General features: G+C 39.7%; 1 protein-coding gene across 1 annotated transcript; it reads left to right on the top strand.

Annotated features, from left to right (window-relative positions):
• Positions 1 to 4,325: 4,325 nt before the first annotated feature.
• On the top strand, positions 4,326 to 24,173 carry LOC145989186 (uncharacterized). The gene is made up of 4 exons (XM_083124489.1): positions 4,326 to 4,790; positions 11,679 to 11,787; positions 15,357 to 15,498; positions 23,915 to 24,173. Exons 1-4 carry the CDS (start codon positions 4,410 to 4,412, stop codon positions 24,060 to 24,062), a joined length of 780 nt encoding a protein of 259 aa, XP_082980615.1. The 5' UTR covers positions 4,326 to 4,409; the 3' UTR covers positions 24,063 to 24,173.
• The last annotated feature ends 299 nt before the right edge of the window (positions 24,174 to 24,472 follow it).

Genomic DNA, 24,472 nt, shown 5'->3' with positions numbered 1-24,472 from the left:
GCGCCGAGGGAGAGCGCTAGTATCTTCACAATTTTTTTCCCTAGAAAAACTCACGGTTCTAAAACGATGTTATTAACGAAAGAAAGTTATGTACTTTGTATCTTAATCGTATCTGAGAATTGATTGTTTGAATAAGTGTGCCTTATGTCCACACCACATCCAAATCAATCCATGGTATAAAGTATACTGAGCTTCAGATATCTACGAAGAGATCGACTGAGAGCTGTGCAACAATTGGATCCAGAAGAGTGTATACATACGACAATATTGAAGTTTTTTTTTTATTTTTAAAATACAACTTCTTATGTAATTTTTCACAAGCATAGCCAGCTGGTTAAAATATTTTTTTTGGTGGAGGTCCTTCCCAGCTTACTTTTGGTGGGGGCCCTGGGGCAATTGCCCCAGTTGCCCATAGGTTAATCCGGCCCTGCTTATGATTATAAGGCGAAAACTTCTTCATTTAATTATTTTAACAGTATTAGGAGATGAATGTAGATTACGCAGTTGTATAGTCTTCTCCACTCACCTTTGCCTTCGTCTCTTCTTCGTCTCTTTCAAGTTCAAATATTTTTTCATGATTTCATTTTCAATAATTTCAACTCGTGCGGTCGATAGCAAAATCCCCACCTAGGGAAATGTCTCTGTAGTTGGCAACGCTGAACTGCGTCTTTTACACGAAGGAAGCATTAAAGGGAATTGGCCCACGAGGCTCATTCTCATCACAAAACGAAACTCCCATCTCCTACCCCTTCGGCAAGGACATTTTGCAGCGTCTGGTTTGACTTGTAATGTCTTTATCGGTTTTTAAGTTTGGAGTAGATCCAAATGTATTTCGCCCCAGATCTTTTTCTTTGGCTAAAACGTTTAACTTCTCTCGAATGGCCTCTGTGAGGGGGCTATTATTACCTATTCCTTGGCTATTACCGTTTCTTTAAATTGTTCAATTTGCCAATACTCGTCTCTTTCCATCAGTGACGTGCAGCGAAGAATTTGATTCGATTGCAGTGGTTGCTGAAATTCGACACCGTCTGAAGGGAGGGCTCTTCCAGCTTGAACAGGTGCTTTTGGAAAGTTAAAGTCTCGTTAAATTGTAACGGACAGTCACGTTTCATGGGTGCACTGATTGTACTTTAGGGCAATTGTGCCCGTGGCGGAGTGGTTAGCACATCGCGCTTCGAATCCCAGCCTGGGCATGGGTGTTTGTGAGTGTTCATCATTCATTCCCATCTTCGCAAATTAGCCAAAAGTGGCACAAATAGCGAAGTTAAATAAAGCAAATCAATCAAACAATCATCATTCATTCTGAGCGGTGGCCGAAATTACACAGAATGGGAAGGATCAGTTTTCAGTTGTTCAAAGATACTAGCACTTTAATAGCTATTATTATTAACGATCTTACAGTTAAATTATAATGTAAGTCATATACGTTGAATCTAAATATTAAAATTTGGTGTATATTAATTCTAATGCCCATAACAATTTTCATATTGCATTTAATACTATTTTTTTGCACTTTTATTATTAAGTTATAAGATTTATGGCATATATGAAAATATGTCAACAAGATGTATGTATCCATGGTATTTTGAAGAAAATTGCAACTAAGAAACAAGAAATCATATAGTCATCTCGGTGTATCGGTTTAATTATTAAAATTACCGATCATTTTACCGATCCATTCTCATATCTCATTAATTTTGTGCAATATTGTTCCATTCTGTTATAATTTTTATGAATATAAACATATAATCTCCATGCAGTGTGTACTTTTTAAAAAGTAATTAAATGCCTTAATATGGAGCTTCTCCTGCATTGGTAAAGCTTGATTCAATTGATAGCATACATTTATTAACAAGGCCAGTGAACCAATTGGAATTTCATATCGGATCGGTAGAATATCGGTTATCGGTAAATTTATATCGGCACTTTATCAGTATCGGCCAAATTTTCATATCGACCATCCCTGTTACATAGCAATTATAAGTTGAAGAAAATTTCAGCCGTGTATATTTGTAGGTCATCTACTACAACAGAACATTGCAGTATTTGCCCAGATTTCGTGTTGTTTATTTTATGAAATTATGCAAAATGTTTAGTGAACCAATGGGAGTGGTTTGTTGGTGCGTCACATGATATAACCAGAGGCAATGCAACAATGATCTCGCTATACCTTGAAAATCTTAGATCTTCGAATCATTAATAAACACATATCCTTTATCTGTTCCTCTAGGGCTCACCCAGCCTCCCGGCAGGTTTGCGTCGCCAATGTACGCTCCAAGACAGACCAGGGGTGTCCCCAACTTGTATGCGAGGCCACAATCAACAACTACTAGGTAAGTCGCCAAATCAATTTTAAAAATACGAGCCCTCGTAATGACGTCATCTCTCCGAAACAATAATTGTAGACTTGGGCTTCACAAGAAAAATAACTGGAACAATGGAAAGAGAGAGGGAGTGTAAAGGGTGGTCTCTCTTCCACGTAGTTCATCCTGAACTGCATTGTTGCAGACTAACGAGGCAATGGCGTCTGGACGCCTACCAGTATAATCTTCCGTGGAGCTCGTGTTGGGTCCTGCTCATAATATGTGTTTTGTGATTGTTCTTTCATCATTTTCATCTCATCACTTTTCATTACCATAATCGCAATTAGTCATAAGTGACAGAAAACTATGTGAAATGACAGAAACGCCACAGAAATGGTACTCTTTTAGTCTGAAATACTTTCTTCCCTGCATAGTGTTGTGTGTTTTGCCTAAATTTACGGTGATGAGCGAACGTCAGGCTCTGTCCGAAAGGTACAAAGTACAGACTTGAAGTACGGTCTTAGCGGAAGTGACGTTATCTAGTACAGTTCGAAAGCGCCAAGAACAGAAGTACGCAAGTGCACAGGTCGCAGTACAGATGGTTGCTGACTTCACGTGATTTCCACACTCGTTGTTCATTTGTTTAAAATCACGGAGGTATAAAGCCAGCAGCACAGGTTAAATATACGTTATGGCCCAGCAAGTTGTTGGTTGAAGTTCTCCTAATGTGTGGAAATGTATGTGATTTCTATGGTGAAAACGAGTGTAGGGGCCAGGGGGAAAAACGATGAATGTTCATTCGAGACGATTTGCCAGGAAATAAAAACCAAGATTTTTCTCTTCATAAATACGTCAATATATGCCAAAATAATAATGCGTTTTTCACGCACTTGTCACCGTTTCCCAACCAAGACCGTTCTCATTCTTGTAGTACAGCTTCTGAGCTATCAGATGGCGCTGCGATCTCAAAATGGGCGAAAAATCGACATTCATCGTTTTCCCCTCTGGGTCTTCAAGTGTTTAATACGCGGGGATAACAAAGTGTCCTCAGTTGTATCTACTGATCGTATTTGGCGCTGCAGTCGAAGTGCAATTCGAAAGACTTTCACTTCCAGTCCACGACTTGGAGACCACACTGCGAGACCATACTCGGAGGATGCTCGCTTCACCTTCCGGACACGGCCTCAATGGCAGGTTCAGCCACCACCGTAGAGTTGGGCAACACACATAACTATACAGTAAAGTAAAGTACAGTGGCGTGCCAAGGATTTTCAATAGGGGGAGTTACGTATAGTTTTTTTTTTAGTAGCCAGCCCTCAGTTTGCCATCTTTTCCTGCCTTAGGCGTTCTTTTTAGGAATTCTGAGCCAAGGGGGAGATTGTGACCCCCTTGGGCAAGCCACTGCTCAAAATGTCCCATTTTTACTGTCAATGACTGTACAAATACAGTAGGAAGAGAGTTACAGAAATAAATGAAAGTAATGGATATAAAAATATGTGTTATATTAATTCGATGGAATTTCAATAATGCATTTTTAATATTATATTTGTTATTTTGCATGTGACAGTTAAGCTTTCTTAGCGTAACTTGAGCCATTCCAAGTTTCTTCTTGAAAATTTTAATCTCTTACACATTTAAGAAAATGTTGTGAAAATATAACTCTAGCAAGTAGGCCTACGCTATAAATTGCAAGTAGCATTACTTTGTGTAAGAGAAACACGAACTCCAATGGAAACAATTGTAAATTAATTGCACTTGTCAACATATGTCACTAAACCAAACAAATGAACGATTCAGCAACTTGTTTGCTCTAATATAAGTGATACTCGAATTTTCCATGCACTTTCATTCAACTATGTAACTTGAATATAATTTATTCAACAATAGTTCGTAAAAGATCCAAAATTGTGTCAATCGTCATAATGAACTGTCTTACAATGTTCTTAATTCTACATCAACAAGGGTTTATGATAATACAAAGGACCATGTTGCAGGTACCCAGGGCCTCGTGCAGAAGTGCAACCAAAAAGCCGTTTCCCGCCATCCTGCACCGTGACCAGCAACAGCCTGGCCTCCACACCAAGACCAAGAACGGATCCTCCAACGATGAGCATTGCGACTCCATCAAGATCAACCGGTTACCCACCAAAGTCGCCCTTCAGCGCGCCCTTCATGAGGATGGAAAGGGCCCCGCAAGTGAGCTCCCCCCAGCTGGACACGACGAGCCCTTTCCTCAACAACTTCATTCTGCAGCAGCAGCAGTACGAAGCCGCGGCTCCCGTCTATGGAGAATTCGAGCCGTGGTACGGAGAGCAGACTGTTGCTCTACCCCCTACCGGCAACGTCGGCGCTGCCATTCCAGCAACAGCAACGTCTTCTGCTGCCGGAGGAGGTTCCTCAGGGCCAAACATCAAGGTGGTTAGGTTCGAGGTCAAAGGGAATACTAAGGAAGAGTCTAGGCAGCCAATGCCTACTACAATTATGAAGGTTGGTGCTCTGTTTTCTTTGTAATTATCTGCTCTCTAACCTTCTTAAACCCGAAGGCTACAGCAACACAAGCCTTCCATCTGTCCCTATCCTGGGCAAGATCTATCCACTCTTTTTCCATCCTTACCGATTTCCTTTAGGTCCATCTCAACGTTATCCCTCCATCTTCGTCCTGGCCTCCCTGCAGGTCTCTTACCATCTAATTAGCTGCTAGGAATAGTAATTAGGGATGATATCGAGAAGAGACGAGTAAAAAGTTGACTGAAGAAATTAAGGTCTAAGACCGTCAATTTTCGCTTCCATGCAACTACCGTTAAAAAAATTATCGTGCCCGTTTTTAATGTAGTAACGGTTGTGACATGGTTGCCCTGATTAATGTATTAGGAATGATTCAGTTTTAAAGAATATATTTATGGTGTAAGCAAGTGTAATTTATAATAATTATTTATCTTTATGCATGATAAAATATTAAAATTTAAATAAAAAACGGTTGTGTACAGGCACGATGTTAAATATTTAACGGTAATGTAGATTTTACGGTAGCCTTTAACAGTGTAATGGATCGACTTTGTATTTACTATACGAAATATGTTACTTGCCTGTAAACTAAATTTACAGACCCCCTTTCAGCGCCGTTCGTGGAATGATTTCAGTTATCTACACAAAATTGTCAATGGCAAAATCCGCTGCAAAACACACTCGTTCAGGAATTCCACTTTCGAGTGCCTGTGCGCGCAACACGTAACACAAATCTGTTTACACAGAAAAACCTAGACTTGAAGTTCAGAAAAGATCTCTCTTCTGCAGACTTCCCATGCAAGATAACGACCTCCCATCAAGTGCTGATGTATGTTTGTCTCAGAGTATGCCTCCATCAAAACAAATGCTGCCAAATGATATAAAATAGTGCCATCTTGACTTATTTTTGTTAGTGTTTTGTGTTAATTTGTTATTTTTATTGTTTCTTTCATTGTTGATAATTTGAGCGCAAAATGGCCATTTGTGCTGTATCTGACATTTTGTCAATAAATAAATAAATAACCAGGTGATTGTATGTATGAAGACGTCGCAGAGTAAAGTATATTTGGTTTAGGTAAATATTTTAAAAATCACACCAAAGTCCGAAACGAGACCAAGATACTCAGTTTCGGTCTCGGGGGTCTGTGTCGTTCTCTGTCTCGTCTCGACAAGGAATGTTCTGGTCTCGTTCACGTCTCAATTTTTGCAAACCAGTCTCGTGCCTAGCATTTATGATTTTTGCTTTCTTGCGCCAAACCGAAATGAATTTCATTTAAAGAACGGAATGGAAATTATATATGAAAAACACAGAGATAACATAAATTTTAAAGAATTTGCCAATTTCTACACTTTAAATGGGTAACAACCATTGACATACGTAGGATTTTGTTATTTGTTATTGGCCGCGGTGGCTCAGTCGGTCAGTCTCGCATGGAACGCGTGAGTGAGCAGACGTCGTGCGCGCTGCTCCTGCATAAGCGGTTACTTTCCATTCGCGTGGCAACTTTTGTGTCCTGTTGAATAGAACCAGTTAGTAAAATGGTGCTTCGGCGAATTAATACCCTGAAATTAAACTTTCGGAATGTTGCAACTAGACCCTCGACCTTAGACTTCCATCGTTGGATTAACGACACGTTGCAGCTAACGCCAGAACAAATAGTGAGTATAGAAATTGATTTGTATCATAAGTGTGTGTTCCTGAAATTAACTTCGCGAGTGCTTGGTGAACGTTTGATACAGAACTCAAATGGCTGTGTTAAATATCACGACGATACCGATGAATATAGTGTTGACATGACGTGGGCAGATATGGATTATGTGACGGTCCGGATACACGTTGTACCCGAGGAACTCAAAGATGACGAAATACGTTCAGTTTTGAGCCAATATGGCAAAATTATCGACAAAATTTTGGACGAAGTGTACACGGGAGAACATATTTATAAAGTTCGAACGGGACGAAAAATCTTGAAAATGTCATTACGTCACCCGATTCCCTCGTATGTTACAATATGTGGACAACGGTTCTGGGTGACGTATCTGGGTCAGGAACGCACTTGTGCTATCTGCGATTTGGGGGGACACGTGGCTGGGAAGTGCCCCCAACGACGTCCTGTTGGACCTGTGAAGAATCCTACCCTGTATGCTAATGTCGCCAGATTTGGGCCCAATCAGATCGATGCCACTGAACCAGTGATGTCGGCAACCTTTACGAACCTATCTGCGCAGCATACCGAGACCGACACCAATAACTTGGAACGCGCTTCGACTTCGAACTCCCCCCCAAAACAGACGGAACAGCTACTAGTTGAGCCCCTGAGTGAGACCGTCGACGCAAGTGAAATGGAGGTGATAACGGAGGAGTCAACAGACCAGAACCAGAATGCAGAAGACACCCCCATATTGGAACCAGTGAACATGGATCTCGAGCAGCATGCCGACGCGTCGGTCGATTCGTCCGACGGCACGCCGGAGCCAGATCCGGGGATATCCACCCCCGAGATGACGGATGCTAAAATGAAGATGGAAGGTGCGAACAGTGAGATGCCTATGTCCATAGATGCCGGAACTTTGAAGTCCTCACAGGCTAAGGAAGCGGAATTGCAACTTCAGCGCCGTCGCCAAGACACCTTTGAGCATCGCCAGAAGAAACGCAGTACGTCGAGATCGCCGACCGCGTCGAAGCGACCTCACCCCAAACGAAATAAGGCAAGGAAACCGGCAGTAAATACGACTGTGGACACAGGTACCGGTGATAGAACACAGGATAATAAGTAACTTTGACAAAGTATATAGATAGTAGTAATGGTAGTAGTGTCTGTTCTATGGTGTCTAGTTCTAATATGTGTAACCAATAACTTAAGTTCTGACAACTCAAGCGAGTGTTATAAAACATTAATGCAAAGCAAGCATATGGAACAGGAAATAATTTATCACGTGGCTACCATAAATATCAACAAACTTTCATCTGAACTGAAACGAAAAGCTCTCATAGACTATATACGTTCTTATAATTTAGATATCGTTTGTATTCAAGAACTAGGTATAGGAAATCTTGATATTGGGTTTGATTATGTAGTATATAATAATAGTAATCATAACTCAACGGGAACGGCAATTATAGTTAGAAATAGTATTACAGTATCAAATGTACTATACCATCCATCAGGTAGAATAATTTGTGTAAATGTGGGTGACGTGTGGATATGCAATATTTATGCTCCGTCAGGTAGTGACGTACGAAAAGAGAGAGAGGAATTTTTCAATACTCAAGTAGCTACAGCCCTCGGTGGAAATAGACAACATATATTGTGCACGGGAGACTTTAACTGTACGTTAAGGCGAGAGGATCAAATCCCTGGTTTTAATACTTCACCAAGTTTAAACATTTTAGTGTCTGGGTTTGACCTAATAGATGTGTGGCAAAGAAAACTTCCTAGCGAAAAAGGATATACATACATTAGAACAAATACTGCTAGTAGACTAGATAGGTTTTATGTAACAAAAGAACTGTTCTCGAATTCCACAAAAATAGAGGTACTTCCAAACTGTTTCACTGATCATTTAGGTGCCCATTTAGATATAGCTTTAAATATCCCACACGTTCGGAAAGGAAGAGGTTATTGGCGATTAAACCTTCAACTACTTCAAGATGAAGCCTTTCGTAAGGAATTTGAGGAACAATGGGGAAAATGGGAAGCCATGAGTCATAGACAGACGGACTTCATAAAATGGTGGGACTCCTATCTAAAACCCTCAATTAAATACTTTTGCATGCAATATAGTAAAGGAAAAATGGCGGATTTTTATAAGAAGTATAACTTTTACCATGCAGTTTTGAGAGAATTAGCAAACAAACTCAAAACAGATCAAACGGTTCTGAGTGAATATAAGAAAATACAAGCGGTCGTTCTGAGAATGTACAACCAAAAAATGCAAGGGTATAATTATCGAAGCAAATTAGTAATGTTCGATCCCAAAGAACAACCTTCGCTGGCGCAAGTCCTAGGAGAAAGGCGCAGAGAACAACGGAAGTTGATAACAGAGATCGACGATGAAGGAGGAGTAAAACTTACAAATACGAAAGACATTCAAAGACATTTAGTAGATTACTTTTCCAATAAATTCAGTGACACAAGTGCTGACAAGGAACAAGATTTTTCCGTTATTGAAAACTATATACCAAGAGTAACAGAGGAAGAAAGGGAGTTCCTCCAACAGCCTTTTACAAGAGAGGAAGTGGAACTAGCTGTAATGGCCGGCAAACGCAATCGCGCTGGAGGCATCGATGGCTTACCTATTGAATTATTCCAAACATTTTGGCCAGTGGTACAGACCATGCTGACACGATGGGTAAATGAAGTTTTCCGACAACAACGCATGGGACAAACGAGCCTGTTAGGAGTGATGGTACTCGTGCCGAAACCAGGACGACTCATCTCGGCAAAGAATTTTCGCCCGATAACACTCTTGTGTGTGGACTATAAAATATACACACGACTTATCACAAAACGACTGCAACAATTGGCGGAGAAATTAATAGGACCACAACAATTCATCTTTCGAGCGCATGGTGCAATTTTTGAACTGTTAAATACATTAAGAGACGTTGTGGCACTTCAACAACAGAAAGTTGGATCAAAAGCAGCAATCCTGGCCTTGGACTTTGCAAACGCGTTCGACACAATCAAGCACGATTATTTCTTTACGTTGTTAAGAAAAGTAGGATTAGGAGAAAAAATTGTATCAGCTATTCAGTTGCTTTACACAAATGCAAGAGTACGCCTTAATGTTAACGGGACACTGTCAACGTCTTTCCCACTGAAGCGATCATTAAGACAAGGGTGTCCATTATCACTCTTTGCATTTGGCTTAGCAATTACACCCATTGTACGGTGGATGCAAGAACAGGTGCGGGGAGTGGAAGTCTACAGAAAATCGTTTCGAACATTCGCGTATGCAGATGACGTAACTGTTTTGATAAATGATGAAAACGACTTGCAGAAGTTACAGGCTATCTTAAAAACAACGCAAGAATTAACAGGGTTAAAAGTAAACGATAAAAAATCTAAAATTTTGCAGCTAGGAAAAAACCCAATAAACTGCTATCAAGATTCACCTTATGATATTGCTAATGAAGTGACAATCTTGTGGGTAGTGTTTTGTTCAACGATACAAGAAATGAAAAATAGAACATATAGTGTGGTGATATCAAGATTACGACATGCAGTGTTTTGTGATAAGCGAAGGAATATATCCATAATCTCTAGAGTGACTTACAGCAACGTGTTTCTTCTTTCAAAAGTATGGTATGTTGCTCAAGTATTACCACTACCACCAGCAAGTGCAGCAGAAATACGACGGCTGGTCACACAGTTCATATGGCAGTCCCATGTACTTAGAGTGGCCTATACCACTTTGTGTTTACCATTAAGAACAGGTGGACTAAATCTAATGAATATTGAAATACAAGCACAGGCTCTCCTCAATCATAGAAATATTCAACTAGCGCTAAAAGATACGCCGAACTTGACCGGATATATACTCCATGCCTACTTAAGAGACATCGAACTTACAGCACCTGTATTACTGCCAAAATTTGACAGTGATACAAGTTATTTCCGATCAACGGTATTAGAATTTGTGTATCTTTTGATAACTAGTCCACAAATACAGACTGAAGCAATTACAGTGCAATTATTGTATCGTCAACAGTGCGACAGGCTCAAGGTCAAACCCAGAATAGTGAACCAGCAACCTAATATTAACTGGTCGAATGTATGGCGCAACTTAACAGCAAAACATATTCCAGCCTCCGTGCGCTCGATATGGTACTTGGTGATTCATGATATAATATTAACTAAAGAAAGAGCATATCGGATTAATCTAGAGGCAGAACCTAATTGCATAAGTTGTGATCAAGTAGATACCCTCAGACATAGATTAACAACTTGTACTAAAATGACAGACAATTGGAAATTCCTCTGCCGCTGTCTCGGCAGTGTATGTAGGAAACCTCCTGCATATTTTACAGTGGAACATCTCCTCTTCCCAGATTTTATGCTTTTCCCGTTAAGAAAATTACAGGCAATACAGTGGCTATTAGCACACTACATCTGTTATGCCTGTACACCAAAAGGCATCATGTTTAAACAAACATTGTGCGAATACTTTCAATCAGTTTACTTACAAATTGAGGCCGATGCCCGTACATATTTATATGCAAACTATTTAAGAAATGTATTATTTATAGGAATGTAAAACATGGAAAGTTAGGTAAAAATGTAAGCAAAAAATAGAGGTAATTATGCAAGATTGTGGACTGTAAACAAAAAAAAAAAAAAAGTCGGTAACGCGTCTGACTACCATGCTAAAGGTCCCGGGTTCGATCTCCGGCCGGTTCAAATCCGGGAACTTTTCTAACGATGGAAGCGGCCCCGGCGCCCACCCAGCGTCGAATAACATGGGTACCTGGGGGAAACCCTGGGGGGTAAAGGCGGTCAGGGGCGTGATGCTGATCACATCACACCCAGTCACGACCGGATCAAGAAAGTTTGGGACGTTACCCCCACACCCCCATACGCCTTCATGGCGTGGTGCTATGCACAGGGGAGCACTTTACCTTTATATAGAAAATATACACAAAGACCGCATAACTTCCTATCTGAATAAAGCATTAACATTGCACTATAATAATTAAGCTTTTTGCACACCCTCTCTTCCTTAGGGTTGCCTCTACGGTTATGAATTTTATTTGAAAAATGTCTCTATAGGGGAAGCAGCAAAACCTCTTAGAAGTAGGATAATATATGTATGTGTGGTGCGTTATTTCACATGCCACAATCGTTTTCATTGTTGTGTACTTTGCAGCGTAAAGGAATGGATTCCAACTCCCTTCGTGTTCTCACAGGGACCATCGAGAGGATCCAGAGATGGTTTAAGATCAAGGACTGTTGCCCTCTGTTGTTCGAAGTCATAGGTGAGTGAGGTTATTATTTCTACATTAAAATTATTGCATTGCCATCGCATACCTCCATAACGGAGTGGTCAGTGTAAAGCCAGTTTCAAACTGTACTTTATTCAATCCTCAGTATTGAGGAAGGAGTATCTGTTCGATAATCCTATAGATTTTTTTGCATCCTCAGTTCAAGAACGCAGCAAAGGAGCGATCTCACACACTCTTTAAAATCGTAGCTTTAATAATGGCGACTGAATAAGCATGATGTATCACTTCATAAATTTATATGCTAATAACGGTTGAGGAAAGAGGAAAATAATGATTTCTGGTTGGTAGTTTCCATCAGGATGGCTTTTACGGAAGATTTCTACTTCGTCCATTTCAGGACGGGATTAATGACCGGAGGAATTTCTTTCCTAAATTTGAAAACCGGGAAACACATGATCATTTAGCTGAAGCTCCATCTTGAATTCAGGACTGACGTAAGTACAGTGCGAGACTGGCTTTAAAGAGTGTGCGGAATTAAATTTTAGCTTTGGAGGAGAGGGGATGATTGAACGAGGTGTTAATGAGAACAAATACATATACAGTGTGTCCGAAAAAGAACTCTGTGGTTTCAAACATGAGTGTATTGTTTTTGTTGCAGCATACAATGGTGTTTTGAGTGTAACGGCAAAGTGACAACAAGGAAGTATTAGTTCTCACACTCGTCACCAGATAGCAGCAACGTCACAAATCTGTACAGGCTAAACTGTTCATAGAAGCCGTGCTGCAGTATGTGACGCTTGTCTGGTTAAGGCAACTAACTAACCCGGTACGTTAATGTATAAGTTAATGGAAGCGCGTGGTAAATATACCCTCGTTAGCGCCTGCTCCATGCAAGGGTCACAAACACCTTCCGACACTACCTTTTCGTTGGGCAAGTATGTTTCAAACATGCAAATCACCAACAGAAAGGCAACGTCCTGTTCCGCTAAACGTAGGAATCCGAGGAACGGTCAAAAATCACGAAGATTCCGTTCCAATTAGTACTTTGCTTATTTATGCTGTCAACAGAAATTTTCCTGTAACAAATGACGACACAAAGAAACTTAATCACAATTAACCCTCTTAATACTAATTGATTAAACAGGCATGCATAATTTATTATTCACTGTAATCTTCAAAAGAAGAAAAAAAGGGGGGTAGAGCAGTCAAAAGATGTACACGACTTTAATCATTCAAGGACAGTATCCTTGCTCTTATTCAAAAACCTATATATATATATATTGCATTCTTTCAATGTGCTCGATTTAACTCTAACAGGACAGAAGCAAGCAAGCAAAGATAAAAGAAAAAGGACTTCAATTTTAACCTCCTTTTATTTCAACAGTTTTAGACTACCTTAACTTTTTAATAACAACGTGAAAGTTAAATATTATTTACATGACCCTCAACCTCTCTTTTTAAGAGGGGGACTATTCTTTACAAAACGAGTACCGGGAACACGTCCAATTGTAAATCTACGTTCCCGTAACTGTACTACTTAACAAAAGGCAACACAATGCCGATAACAATCTACGGAGGTGTTCTTCAATAACAATGAATCCTTAACAATTACGTACAATCATGCAAATGTACACTACATGTATATATATATTGTGCATGGCTTTGAGGCTACTGCTTAAGGTGTTCGGGGGATATGACTTATTAAAGAGGGAAAAGGGGAAGAATTACAAAAAAAAGAGCAGTGTCATTTGACGAACGCGATTTAAACCGTCGCTTCCTATCTTTCAACAGGATCTATACAGCAATTCCTTGCGTAAAGAAAACAAATTTTATTTTCTTGTGTCACAATCGATTATTCAGTCCCCAAAAGGCATGAGAATAGTCAGCTAATCGCTCTTTCTTTGGGATTGGATTTTTACACGAAATATTGGAGTAAAAATGCCTGACGCTTCGTGTTGGGCGTGCTTTGACTTGTTATTATTATCAGTTCCAAAAAATGCGTGCATAATTTATTAAAGTTCACTATCCGAAGCACTGTACCAATATATTCGGCACGTTAATTTTATATCAAAGAGTCAAAAAAGGGGGGGGGGGGGTAATATGTTGGAGAAGAAACTCCAAACAAACAGCTCGCTCAATAATCACAAGAGAAGGGGGAGTAATTGTACAGTTCAAAAAGGGGCAAGTCGGCAACAGGATCGGAATCTATAAACGTCCACTATACCTTAATGCAATCCTTCTGATGGTCCTTATCACAATCACAAGCACATGGTCTGGATCACGTAACTGCATTCGTACGCCTCTTCACGAGTCTAGAAATCGTGGCTTCCAAAGTTGTATTCCCATCTCACCATTGCAATACGTGGGCGAAGGAATTGCGTGTAGGCAAGCCGATCCTGCTCCGCTACTAGTCGACTGTACGTGGCTGTTTCGAAGACCGGGTGCGAACTGTGTTACTGACGATCGGGTATCGTGCAAGAAAAAAGGGGAAGGGGGGAGGAGAGTATAGTTTAGCTTATCTACGACAGATGGCAACACCATCGAAATGCCGTAGCGCTATCGTATTTTGCGGTAGAGAGTTTATTTTCTCCGAAATAACTCTATAGACGTACCATAAGGTACGAGTAATATTCCCAAATTGAATATATTATATTTGGAATGTTACAAGTATACAGCCAAAATTCTAACGTGCAAGGACGCGACGTAAATCCGCTGCGTCGTTACGCAACGCAAGTACGGTACGTTACGCAGGTTGCCGAGACACACTGCGACGTACATTTTCACCCGTACACCCTTCTCTCGGACCCCAGTTCTTCCAAGCACAAGCTCAGGTAGTCCTGTACTACCTGCTTTCTACAAAGCGGTGGTACCTCAAGGATTATCGTTTTTCACAATAGCTGGGTGTTGGCCGAGGGAAGAACAGGGCAATTAGGCTATCTCCGCTGGTTTCTTCCAGTCCCAACCTGCCCTTTTATCCCCAGCCGCCTTTACGCACGCGTATACCCAGAAAAGGTCTCCTAAACTTTTGGGCCGTAGGAGAGTTACAGGGGTGCATATGAAAATTACGGTGCGGAACATCCACAGCTCCCCAAATAGTGTCGGATTTCTACGTCGCGTGCAAAATTTAATGACTTCGACGTGTTTTTACGTTTATGTATGCCCGCCTTAATGGCGCAGCGCGTGTTTTGGCTCGCAAAATCAGCGACTACCGTCCAAAGGGAATTCACACGGTGTATGGGGCTACATGAAACACACTGTGTACCCAGAAAAATTCCAGTCACGTAACCACGTGCGCCAAAGAACAACCACCACCATAAATGAAATTTCTATATACGTATATGCTTATATGCTTACCCGAGTGTTGACTAAACTGAAGTATGGGTTTGGTGCCTGCAGGCTGTGAATTACACTGAAGATAATGAAACTTTGAACATTGTACAACCATCAAATGTGTTACATACATGTATGATTCCGAATGTAATAAAATAACTTGAATTCAAAACCCAGGAGTTCTTTCTCGGACACCCTGTAATTCTGAGAAAATCTGAGCACGACTTTAGCTAATCTCCAGGTTAACTCTGGCGTCATTTCTCCCCCAACAGCACCGTTGGAGCTGATAAGGAGAGGCATGTCCCAGTACGAGAAACATTTGACCCTGAGGGACCCAGGAGGCCCTGCCCTCCTGTGCGTATTCTACGAGATGGACAGGCCCATGCCCCCCTTGCAGAACGGGCAACTGGTGCGGTAAGTACACTTGTCTATAAGGTTCCCGGTACACCTACTGCAAGGTTAGATAAGATTTAGCATAGTGTGGGGTCAAAAGTGGCAAAAAGTGAATGTTCCATATGTCCACAGGTGATCCAGAAATGGACATTCAAGGTTATGGATATTTAAAAATGAATCTTGCAATTTAAATAATTATTGAAACACATATTATTAGGGCTAAAATTTTTATGACCTAAAATCACCAAAATATGCAAAATAAAATATGCTCTTAGGACCTAAAATTGTACAAAATATGCACTATAATTTGAAAAATATGCCCTTATAAATCTCTAAATGGTGAGATATTTTCACATTCGTACTATTTTTAGTTCACTTTATGGGTCCTGAGTTGCAATCCATAATGGATACTTTCTGTAAATTTTCAAATGAAAATGATTTTGCTGCAGTAAAAATAAAAAAAATAAAAAAATAAACTGGAGTGAACCTGGGAGCAAGAAGGAATCCACTTCGAAAATGACTGTATATTTCTTGAAAAAGCGAAATTATGCTGAATATGACCGAAAATCCATCAAAATATGCTCTATCACGCAGAAATGGCTAAATATGCCAAAATATGAAGCACCCGAATTTAATTCGTTTCGTCACAATATGAATTTCTACATATTTAGGGAACACATCACCCTTACCAAAAAAAATATGTTAAGTCATGAAAATCCTAGCCCTACATATTATACATGTGTAATTGAACCATTTTTATACAGTGTTTCAAAAGCAGCTTGTAACTTGAAAACCGGGAGAGATATTTACGCCTGATTTTCTACGTTATGAAGCCTCGTCTTAAAGTAGGTTTGGTTCAATCTTTACTACATACAGGAAATTCTAGAAATGTATGATTGGTCAGTGATTTTTTTACCCCGGGGGGAGGCGGGGGAGACGAATAAGATGCTATCGCAATGGCATAATTCACTGTTTCTTGACTGGCCCCATGCTGACCTATCATGTACGACTAATTAGGGTTGTTAACTGCACTGAATTGGATTAGGGAAAGCGATTTTATGGAATGTATTTTTAAAAAGTGGCATAGAACCCGAATTAGCAACACTGGAAGTTACGGATGGTAAAGAGACGAGATTGGCAGTGTGTTGGTGTCTCAACATGGTCTCGGTTGAAAATGCGTTTCGTTCTCCTTTTCGCCTCGATTTATAAGCAAGTCTCTTTCTCGTCTCGTCCTCGGAAGATCAAGTCTCGGTCTCGTCTCGGGGTTTCTAAAAATATAATACAAACCACATGTATTCTGTATCACCCAGCGATTAGGGGGCGAGGGGCGCAGATGCCCCCCGCACTATGCTAAACCTTATCTACAAAGAGAAATATACTATCTTTGCCCCCCCCCCCCCCCCCGGTTTTGGAACCCAATCGCCGCCACTGCGAACTTTCACAGCATATAGAGGCCATTAAGAGAGATTACACAGCGAAGCGACAACGCATGTGTCATATGCCATGTGTTACGCGAATGCAGGCTTGGGCGTCCTGTAGTGTTGCTCACGGGACGGGACATGTCCCGTCTCGTCTCGTGTCTCGTCTCGAAAACGAGACGAGACACGAGACGGGACAAGCCTTTTGAAATTCGAGACGGGACGAGACGGAATGCCTTTCTCGTCTCGTTTTCGAGACGAGACACGAGACGGGACGGGACGGCTTTTGAAAAGTCTCGTCTCGTCTCGAATGTCTCGAAAAAATAAAAGCAAAATTTTTAATCAGGTGCAAATACTTGTTTGCTTGGAATAAAGTATTTCAATTAGAAACGTTCATAAGCGTGTATTAAGTCAAAAGAAAACTATTTTAGAGAGAGTAATGAATGAATTGAATACCTAAACTTATTTTCAATACTCTTTCGAAACACAGCGTTACTCCCCCTTTTTTTTAAAAAAAAAATATTCCAGGTTAATAACTTTATGTTACGATAGTACTCCAGATACTAATACAATTCTGAATAACATCAAGTAAAAGAGCAGGTAGAGAAGGTGGAAGGAGGGGCCAAAAGATCGTGGAATGTCTGCGTCCGAGGTTTATCTTGTAAAAATAGTCTCAGCTCTATAGGTTGGAAAGATAAACGGACCGACGGATATGGTTTATTTTTATTATTTAATTTTTACATCAAAGGGTGTACAAAAGTGATTGTTATTAGGAAGTAGGAAAAACATTGTAGGAAACATGGCAGTACAAATTGATAAGGAGTTGTTGGGAAAGTTATTAAGGAGTCCAAGATATTAGCAAGACTAAGAGAAGGAGATAATTAGGGACAAATAATCTTGCATTATCCCACTCCGAACAGCTGAGAGCTAAAGAGGAGGAGAAAATACGGGAAATATGGAAAGAAGTAATTTGGTGATTTTAGTGTTTACAGGGAACCACGACAAGATTTTACCACATTATTATTTGCACGGGTTGCGAAATTATTAGAATGTTATGGAAATTTCGGATATGTCTTTGTTGAGAAAATTCTTGTTGTTTCCCTCAGGTATTCTGCAGGTGGTTGGATTCGATTTTTTTACGTCCGTTTGAAGATTATTTCCAATGTGTTTTTTTTTATTTCTTTATTTCTTATTTAAGGAGAATACTATTCCTTGGATTGTAATAACGAAATACTGAGGCTGATATAGAATAGATTTCAAATGAAGGAAGTGCACTAAGTTCTGTATAATCGTCGTAGAAGGAAACTTTGTTCTATGAGGGGACTGCCCGATGGTAGCGTCGTCGCCTTGTAATCAAGGGGTCCCGGGTTCGATACCCGGTGAAGGCACATTGTGATTTGAATCCCACTTTAAACTGTGGGTCCAGTCCCGATTAGCCTTTCTGTAAATCAGATGAAGGAATGTTGTAGCTGTTCTTTTTATTCTGTAAATTTAGCCTTCAAGTTTATGAGCAAAATACATGTAGTATCTACTGTCTACATTTTCACTCGTTATTAAACACATTTCACAAAGTAGTTTTATCGAACTTCAGAGGGAAGCTGACAGCAATGTCAGGGTGGCGGGAGCTTGTTTACGACCAGGGTGTATTCCGAGACTATTTTTCGCCGTTCCCCACTGACAAAGGTTTCGCTTTGAACAATGGACACCGTTGCTTCACGTTGCACGTTGCATTTTCTTGACGTTTTCTTTTCGAAGTGCCGTTGCCTTGACTTCTATATCCATTTTTCCCCATTTTCTTTCATGTTTATGCGATCTTAGTTTGATTCCCTCTGCAACTGTGTCTCGAGGTTTTTATCTTCTTCTTCTTTTTACTTTAAGTTAACTCTGGCCGTGGGGTGCGGTGAGTGTGGCGTCTTAAGACCGCAGTTCCGATTTGGTTTACTGCGGGATTGTGGTGTCCTCTTAGTTCGTTCCAGAACTTTGTTGTTAGTCTTTTGATGACATCTTCTATCTTGTCAATTTCGAGATCTTCATGGATTTGCTGATTAGTTGTGTATCTATCGTGGCCGCTGATTATTCTTGTAGCTTTATTTTTAACTATCTGGAGTCGTTGCTTCAGGGGGCAAACACCAAATATAGGGCGAGGTTGACCTGCAGTAGCGGGTACGTGCCATAAATCCAGGCCTAAAGTAGGAATGAAAGTTGATGCAAGGGAGGGGCAATAAAAAATATGTAATTTGGTTTGCTTGCTGACAGGAAGTTTTGCAGGAAAAGCTGAAAATGAAAACGGCAGACTTTGAATGAAAGAGGGACAGTGAACACAAGTTCTTTGTATTATTCGCCGACACACAAGCTTCCATTTCGAAGGTGAGGCTATCAGCAGCGAAGTTATTAGAGGGTCGGAAGCAGTGACGACGCCAGAGGGGGCAGGGGGACGCCCCATGTCAGACACTTCGCCCCCCTCACCCGGACCCGCCAACTGAAGTTAATTAAATATCGAATAATAAGAGAGTTCATTTATAAGAGTATGACGATTTTCACCTTTTCAAAGTGGTGTATTCTGCATGATATCACTTTCCTGCTTATAATACCAACTTGATTAACAAATATTAATTTGCTTCGTTCAAGATTCGAGCGCCGACCTGGGCATAGGTGATTTCTCATTCATTTATGTCCTGTAATAGCCGAGATTAACCTAAGTTTTAACCAGTCTTAAGAACTGGGAAAAAGTGTTGAATGTGGATGATTTTAAAACATCACGAATATTTTCAGGACCACAAGACATCATCTGTAGTACGGGAAAATGATTCTAATCGTGGTTGTTAGTGACAACGCTAATTATTAAAAGACATTCAAAGTTGATTCAAGATTTGGTTGGTTGGTTGATTTGGCGTTTGAAGTCCACTTTATGCACAGTAAGGCTAATCGGGACTGGACTTATAGTTTAAAGTGCCTCCACTGGGTATCGAACCCGGGACCAAAGGTGATCGAAGAAAACCCGACACTACATGTCAGTTGTTGTGGATTCATCGCGGTTTCTTACTATTCATGGACTTGAATTTCGAGATGATGAGTCTGAGGCAAACCTTAACAAAGGGGATTTCTTCGATACTCTTGAAGCTAATGAGGGGATATTGTTTGAAAATGTATTGAACGTGAACATTAAAATGCAAATTAAACTTAAAATTCGATTCAAAACATATCGCGGCCAGGTAAAAGAACGCTTATTATGATTTGCCACTCTTCAATCATTAGATGCAGGTTCGCTCTTTCTCGTACATATCAAAATCGAAGAACTTCTTCCCACGAACTCCATAGGTGCCTGTAATTGGGTAGCACAGACATACGTTGGAGTGGTAGAGTAAGAGTAAGTATTGCCAGGGTCAGAATATTTCTTGAATTATGAGATAACTGTAACCTTTGTCTGATTTTTTATCCTGTGATAACATTTCCCTGAAAGGTGAAACACAAATTTTCCCCAAAACTCTTCAGCGTTACGAAGATGGTTGTCCTTAACATCTTTGAAACGGCTTGCTCGAAACAGGATGCTGGATGCAAACTACCTCATTTGGCTGTTCTTGCCATTGAGAAGAAATGTCAAGTCCTGGACGTACCAAAGGTGCGCAATGTGTTCTCCAAAGCACATAGAGCAGAATTCTCCTACAGGAGAATTGCACTTCACTAAGTGCCTCACATTGTTTCTAATACTTAAGAAGATTCATTTCTTCCAACGTCACGTTTATTTTGCAAGAAAATTAAACTCTTAGAAGCATTATTTTCATCATTTATATTATTATCTTATAACTTAAATATTTATATCAGTAGTTTCATCTCAAGAAAGACGATGAATTATAAAATTATGAATGTCTTTCAATACTGAAATAGGCCACTAGAGACAACGCAACTTACCAATAAAAAAGAATTAATGTCTTTATTAAAACGAATCAGTTAGTTTATTCTAATATTCTTAAGGTTGTTTTTTTTGTTTTTTTTTAGTCCACTTGATTCCACTTGATTCGCAAATAGGCTAAATCGCGAACCAAACCACTTTGTGCCTCCATTGAGTATCGACGAGAGGACCCTTCATTACAAGACCTCGACGTTATTACTACGCCATCGGGGAGGCACCCAATTTACACAAATATGTTGATTCCAATAACACGTTATATGCATAATCTGATAATGATGAACTTTGGGTGCATGTAAACATATTTTTTTCAACTATAGCATGTCTAAAAGAATCATTGAAGTTGGGATTTTTATAACTTCAGGAGGCACGGCTCTGTAAACGTGCGATATAAAATTAATGCAGGTTTGCCTTCCATACGTGGTGGTTTTGTCACGTTTCTTCGCTTCGTAAAACATACACTTTTGCTGGAAAGGCTTCTTGCATCCTCCTGGGGCCTTGCTCTAGCTAAACAAAAAATATATTTGTTTAGCATAATCGAGGGTTACATATTCCTGCCGAACTTACTAGAAAAAAAGGATTCTATTGGGATCATACTGCTTTGAATGACAGTATCAATGAAGTTTTATGTACGCTACTACTTATAATAATGAGCATAAAATATTAATCAGGAACTTTATTTTTCGTCAACTGGATGTAACATCTTTTTTTGTTATTCAGCAAATATTCAATTCATCACCTTTTTTGACATTAATTTTCTTGCCAGGACAGCTGTTTTTATGCAGATTTTGACGATCTTAACTACACGTAAGCTAGATATTAGCTAATATTTGTGCTGTTATATTACTATTCTTCTACCATCTTTGTAACATGTCATGCAATAACAATAATATAATTGATTAATTTACATATTCAAGTGAATAGACCTATGAATTATATTAATGTATTAATTTAAACATTTGCTTAATTGTTGTCGTTAATGTTATTATTATCATTTTTCTGAAACACTTGGCTCAGACACCCTCCCCCGATATATATTTCTAGATGCGTGCCTGCCGAACGATAAATTAGATCAAGCGGTGGTGGTACCGGACTTAGAGGCTAAAGGGAAAACAAAGAAGTATGTGCGTCATAAGCTGAGCATAAGAAACAGCACAATATCACAAAGAAACACTTGTTGAAACTTATGTCATAAAAGATGTTTAACAATATTAAGAACAATAAATGCTTTCTATTTGTAATATACTAAATATTGAAATTTTAAATAGTCTTTTGTGTTCGTACTACACATTTAAAAACTTTTTTGTTGCTCCCCAGCGCCAAGCTTAGAATTTAAAGAAACAATGTACATTTTCATAGTGCACGGAAGTTCGACATTCAGAAAGAAAGAAGGTCTATTGGAAAACATTTCAAGACTTCCAAAAGGTATAGCAGTAATGAAAAAGAGCACTCACTTATACCGTGTTTGTTACAACCTGTCCGGCTTCCCGCGGTAGCTGATCGCTGGCTTTTCTAGCATAAACCAAGCGGTGTTGCTGCTGAAGACCGCCTGAACTCCGTGCTGGGGAAAGCCAAAGCCAGGCAGCAAATTAAAATACGCAACGTGGCAACAACGTCTACGTAAGCTCCTCTCTTCTGGCTTCCATTCGCTCCTCGCTGCCCAGCAGACGACTTTTTTCTCGTTTCTCATTGGCACCAAAACTGTCGAGCAATGTCCTCGTGATTAACGAACCTTATTTATTCTCACCACGCAATGGGTAAAATATTTGGAGCTTTATCTCACTTTCCGGAAAAATATTTCGTGTTTCTGCTACTTTTGACTTTTGTTGGCATGATATTCCGGATCACTTTTACGAGACGAGACGGGACAAAACGAGACGGGACGAGACGAGACGAGACAGAACCCTTCGAGACGGGACACGAGACGGGACAAACGAATATTTTCGAGACGAGACACGAGACGAGACAGCATTTGCACGAGACGGGACGGGACAGACCAAAGTCTCGTCTCGTCTCGTCTCGTGGGCAACACTAGCGTCCTGTCATGCCGCTACGGTATGAAACGTTGCTGTTGATTGGTTAGTTTTCAAGTGCCGTGTGTCGCTTGACAACTTCGATATGAATAACTTTGTTTCTGTTTGACGCCTCGTTTCGACGCTACGAGCCCTCGAAAAACGGAATTTTATCCTGAATATATACAACCACGCACCTTTGTAATTTCTAAAAGCAGAATATATGATTTATCTGTAAATTATTATCAGGCAGATATGCACTTGGTTTGTGTCAGGCACGTATCTAGAAATATATTTCGGGAGGGGGGTCCGAACCAAGTGTCTCAAAATAACAATAATAATGATAATAATAATATTAAAATAAAATAATTATAATTATATTGAATTAACTAAAATAGTATTAATTAAATATCCAAATTAATTAATATTATATTTTATTACATGAAAAATGACGGTATAAGGATAGTAATATAACAGCACGTATTCACTATCTACATTATGTAGCCTACCTTACGTATAGTTAAGGTCAGTAAAAATTTGTAAAAGAAACCCTGCCTTGGCAAGGGAATTTATGTCAAATAGATAAAGAATTGAATATTTATTGAATATCAGAAAAGGGTGTTAGATCCAGTTGACGAAGAGTAATATTTTATGCATATTATTATAAGTAGTAATAAATCTTCTTTGATACTGTCAGTATAATCCTTGCCTTCCGATAAGTTTGGTGGAAATAAATAACCCTCGGTTAAACAAACAAGTATATTTTTATTATTTAATTTTAGTTATTTTATTGTTTCATTATTTATTTTTGGTGCTTAGTAAGTCTTTCGGGGGGGGGGGGGGGTCCTGGGCGCGCCCATAAATACGTTCTTGGTATGTGTGAAGCAGTCGTACAGTAAATTTCTCTTAGGATAATTTTTCAGTATCATACCAAAATCACGAACGAGAGTCTTGATCTCGTCTCGAAGGGTCTGGTCTCGTTAACGTCTTTATATTTACAAGGCCTCTCGTTCTGAGTACCACTCACTCCCATTGGCAGTCTAGAATTTTGTTAGAGACATGCTGACCATGATTTGATGACGCATTCACTTTGGTTCCAGGTGCGTGGGGCGGATGGTGGCCAAGACCAAGATGCACGCATTTTCCGTGCGTTTGGCGAGCGCCGTGGAGCAAGCTAGCCTGAAGAGGTTAACGTTCATTAGCCACAGGATCTACCAGGACTTAGCCATATCCATTCGCGAGCAGTGAGCAATTCGCCAATCCCAACTCAACATTAGGACCTGCCTAGATTTTAGAATATTTAATGAATCTCAGCAGCGTTTAAAAATATGAGTAATCCTAGACAGTTTTCATTTTGTAAAATAGTCCAGCAATAATTTAAATAATTATATGAAGAGAATTATTATTTTGTCGGGGAATAACTTATAATTAAGTTCACATTATTATTTTTCAATCAATATTAGTGAAAATATATGTTTAGTGAAATATGTAATATATTGAACTAACTTTTATCATCGTAGTTATATTCCAGCCTAGTGTATTTACAAATATCACTTGACGTACCGTTGCAAATATGCATTAATTTAGAACTGTTGAATTCAGGTGTCATTCATATTATATAATATATTTTTTCAACGTATTGATTTCCAAGCCCAACA

Source organism: Lepisma saccharinum, chromosome 6, assembly GCF_977018435.1.
Source record: "Lepisma saccharinum chromosome 6, izLepSacc3.1, whole genome shotgun sequence".
Lineage (NCBI taxonomy): Eukaryota > Metazoa > Arthropoda > Insecta > Zygentoma > Lepismatidae > Lepisma > Lepisma saccharinum.
The sequence above is the reverse complement of the archived record's forward strand: the minus strand, read 5'-3'. Positions and strand labels throughout refer to the sequence as shown.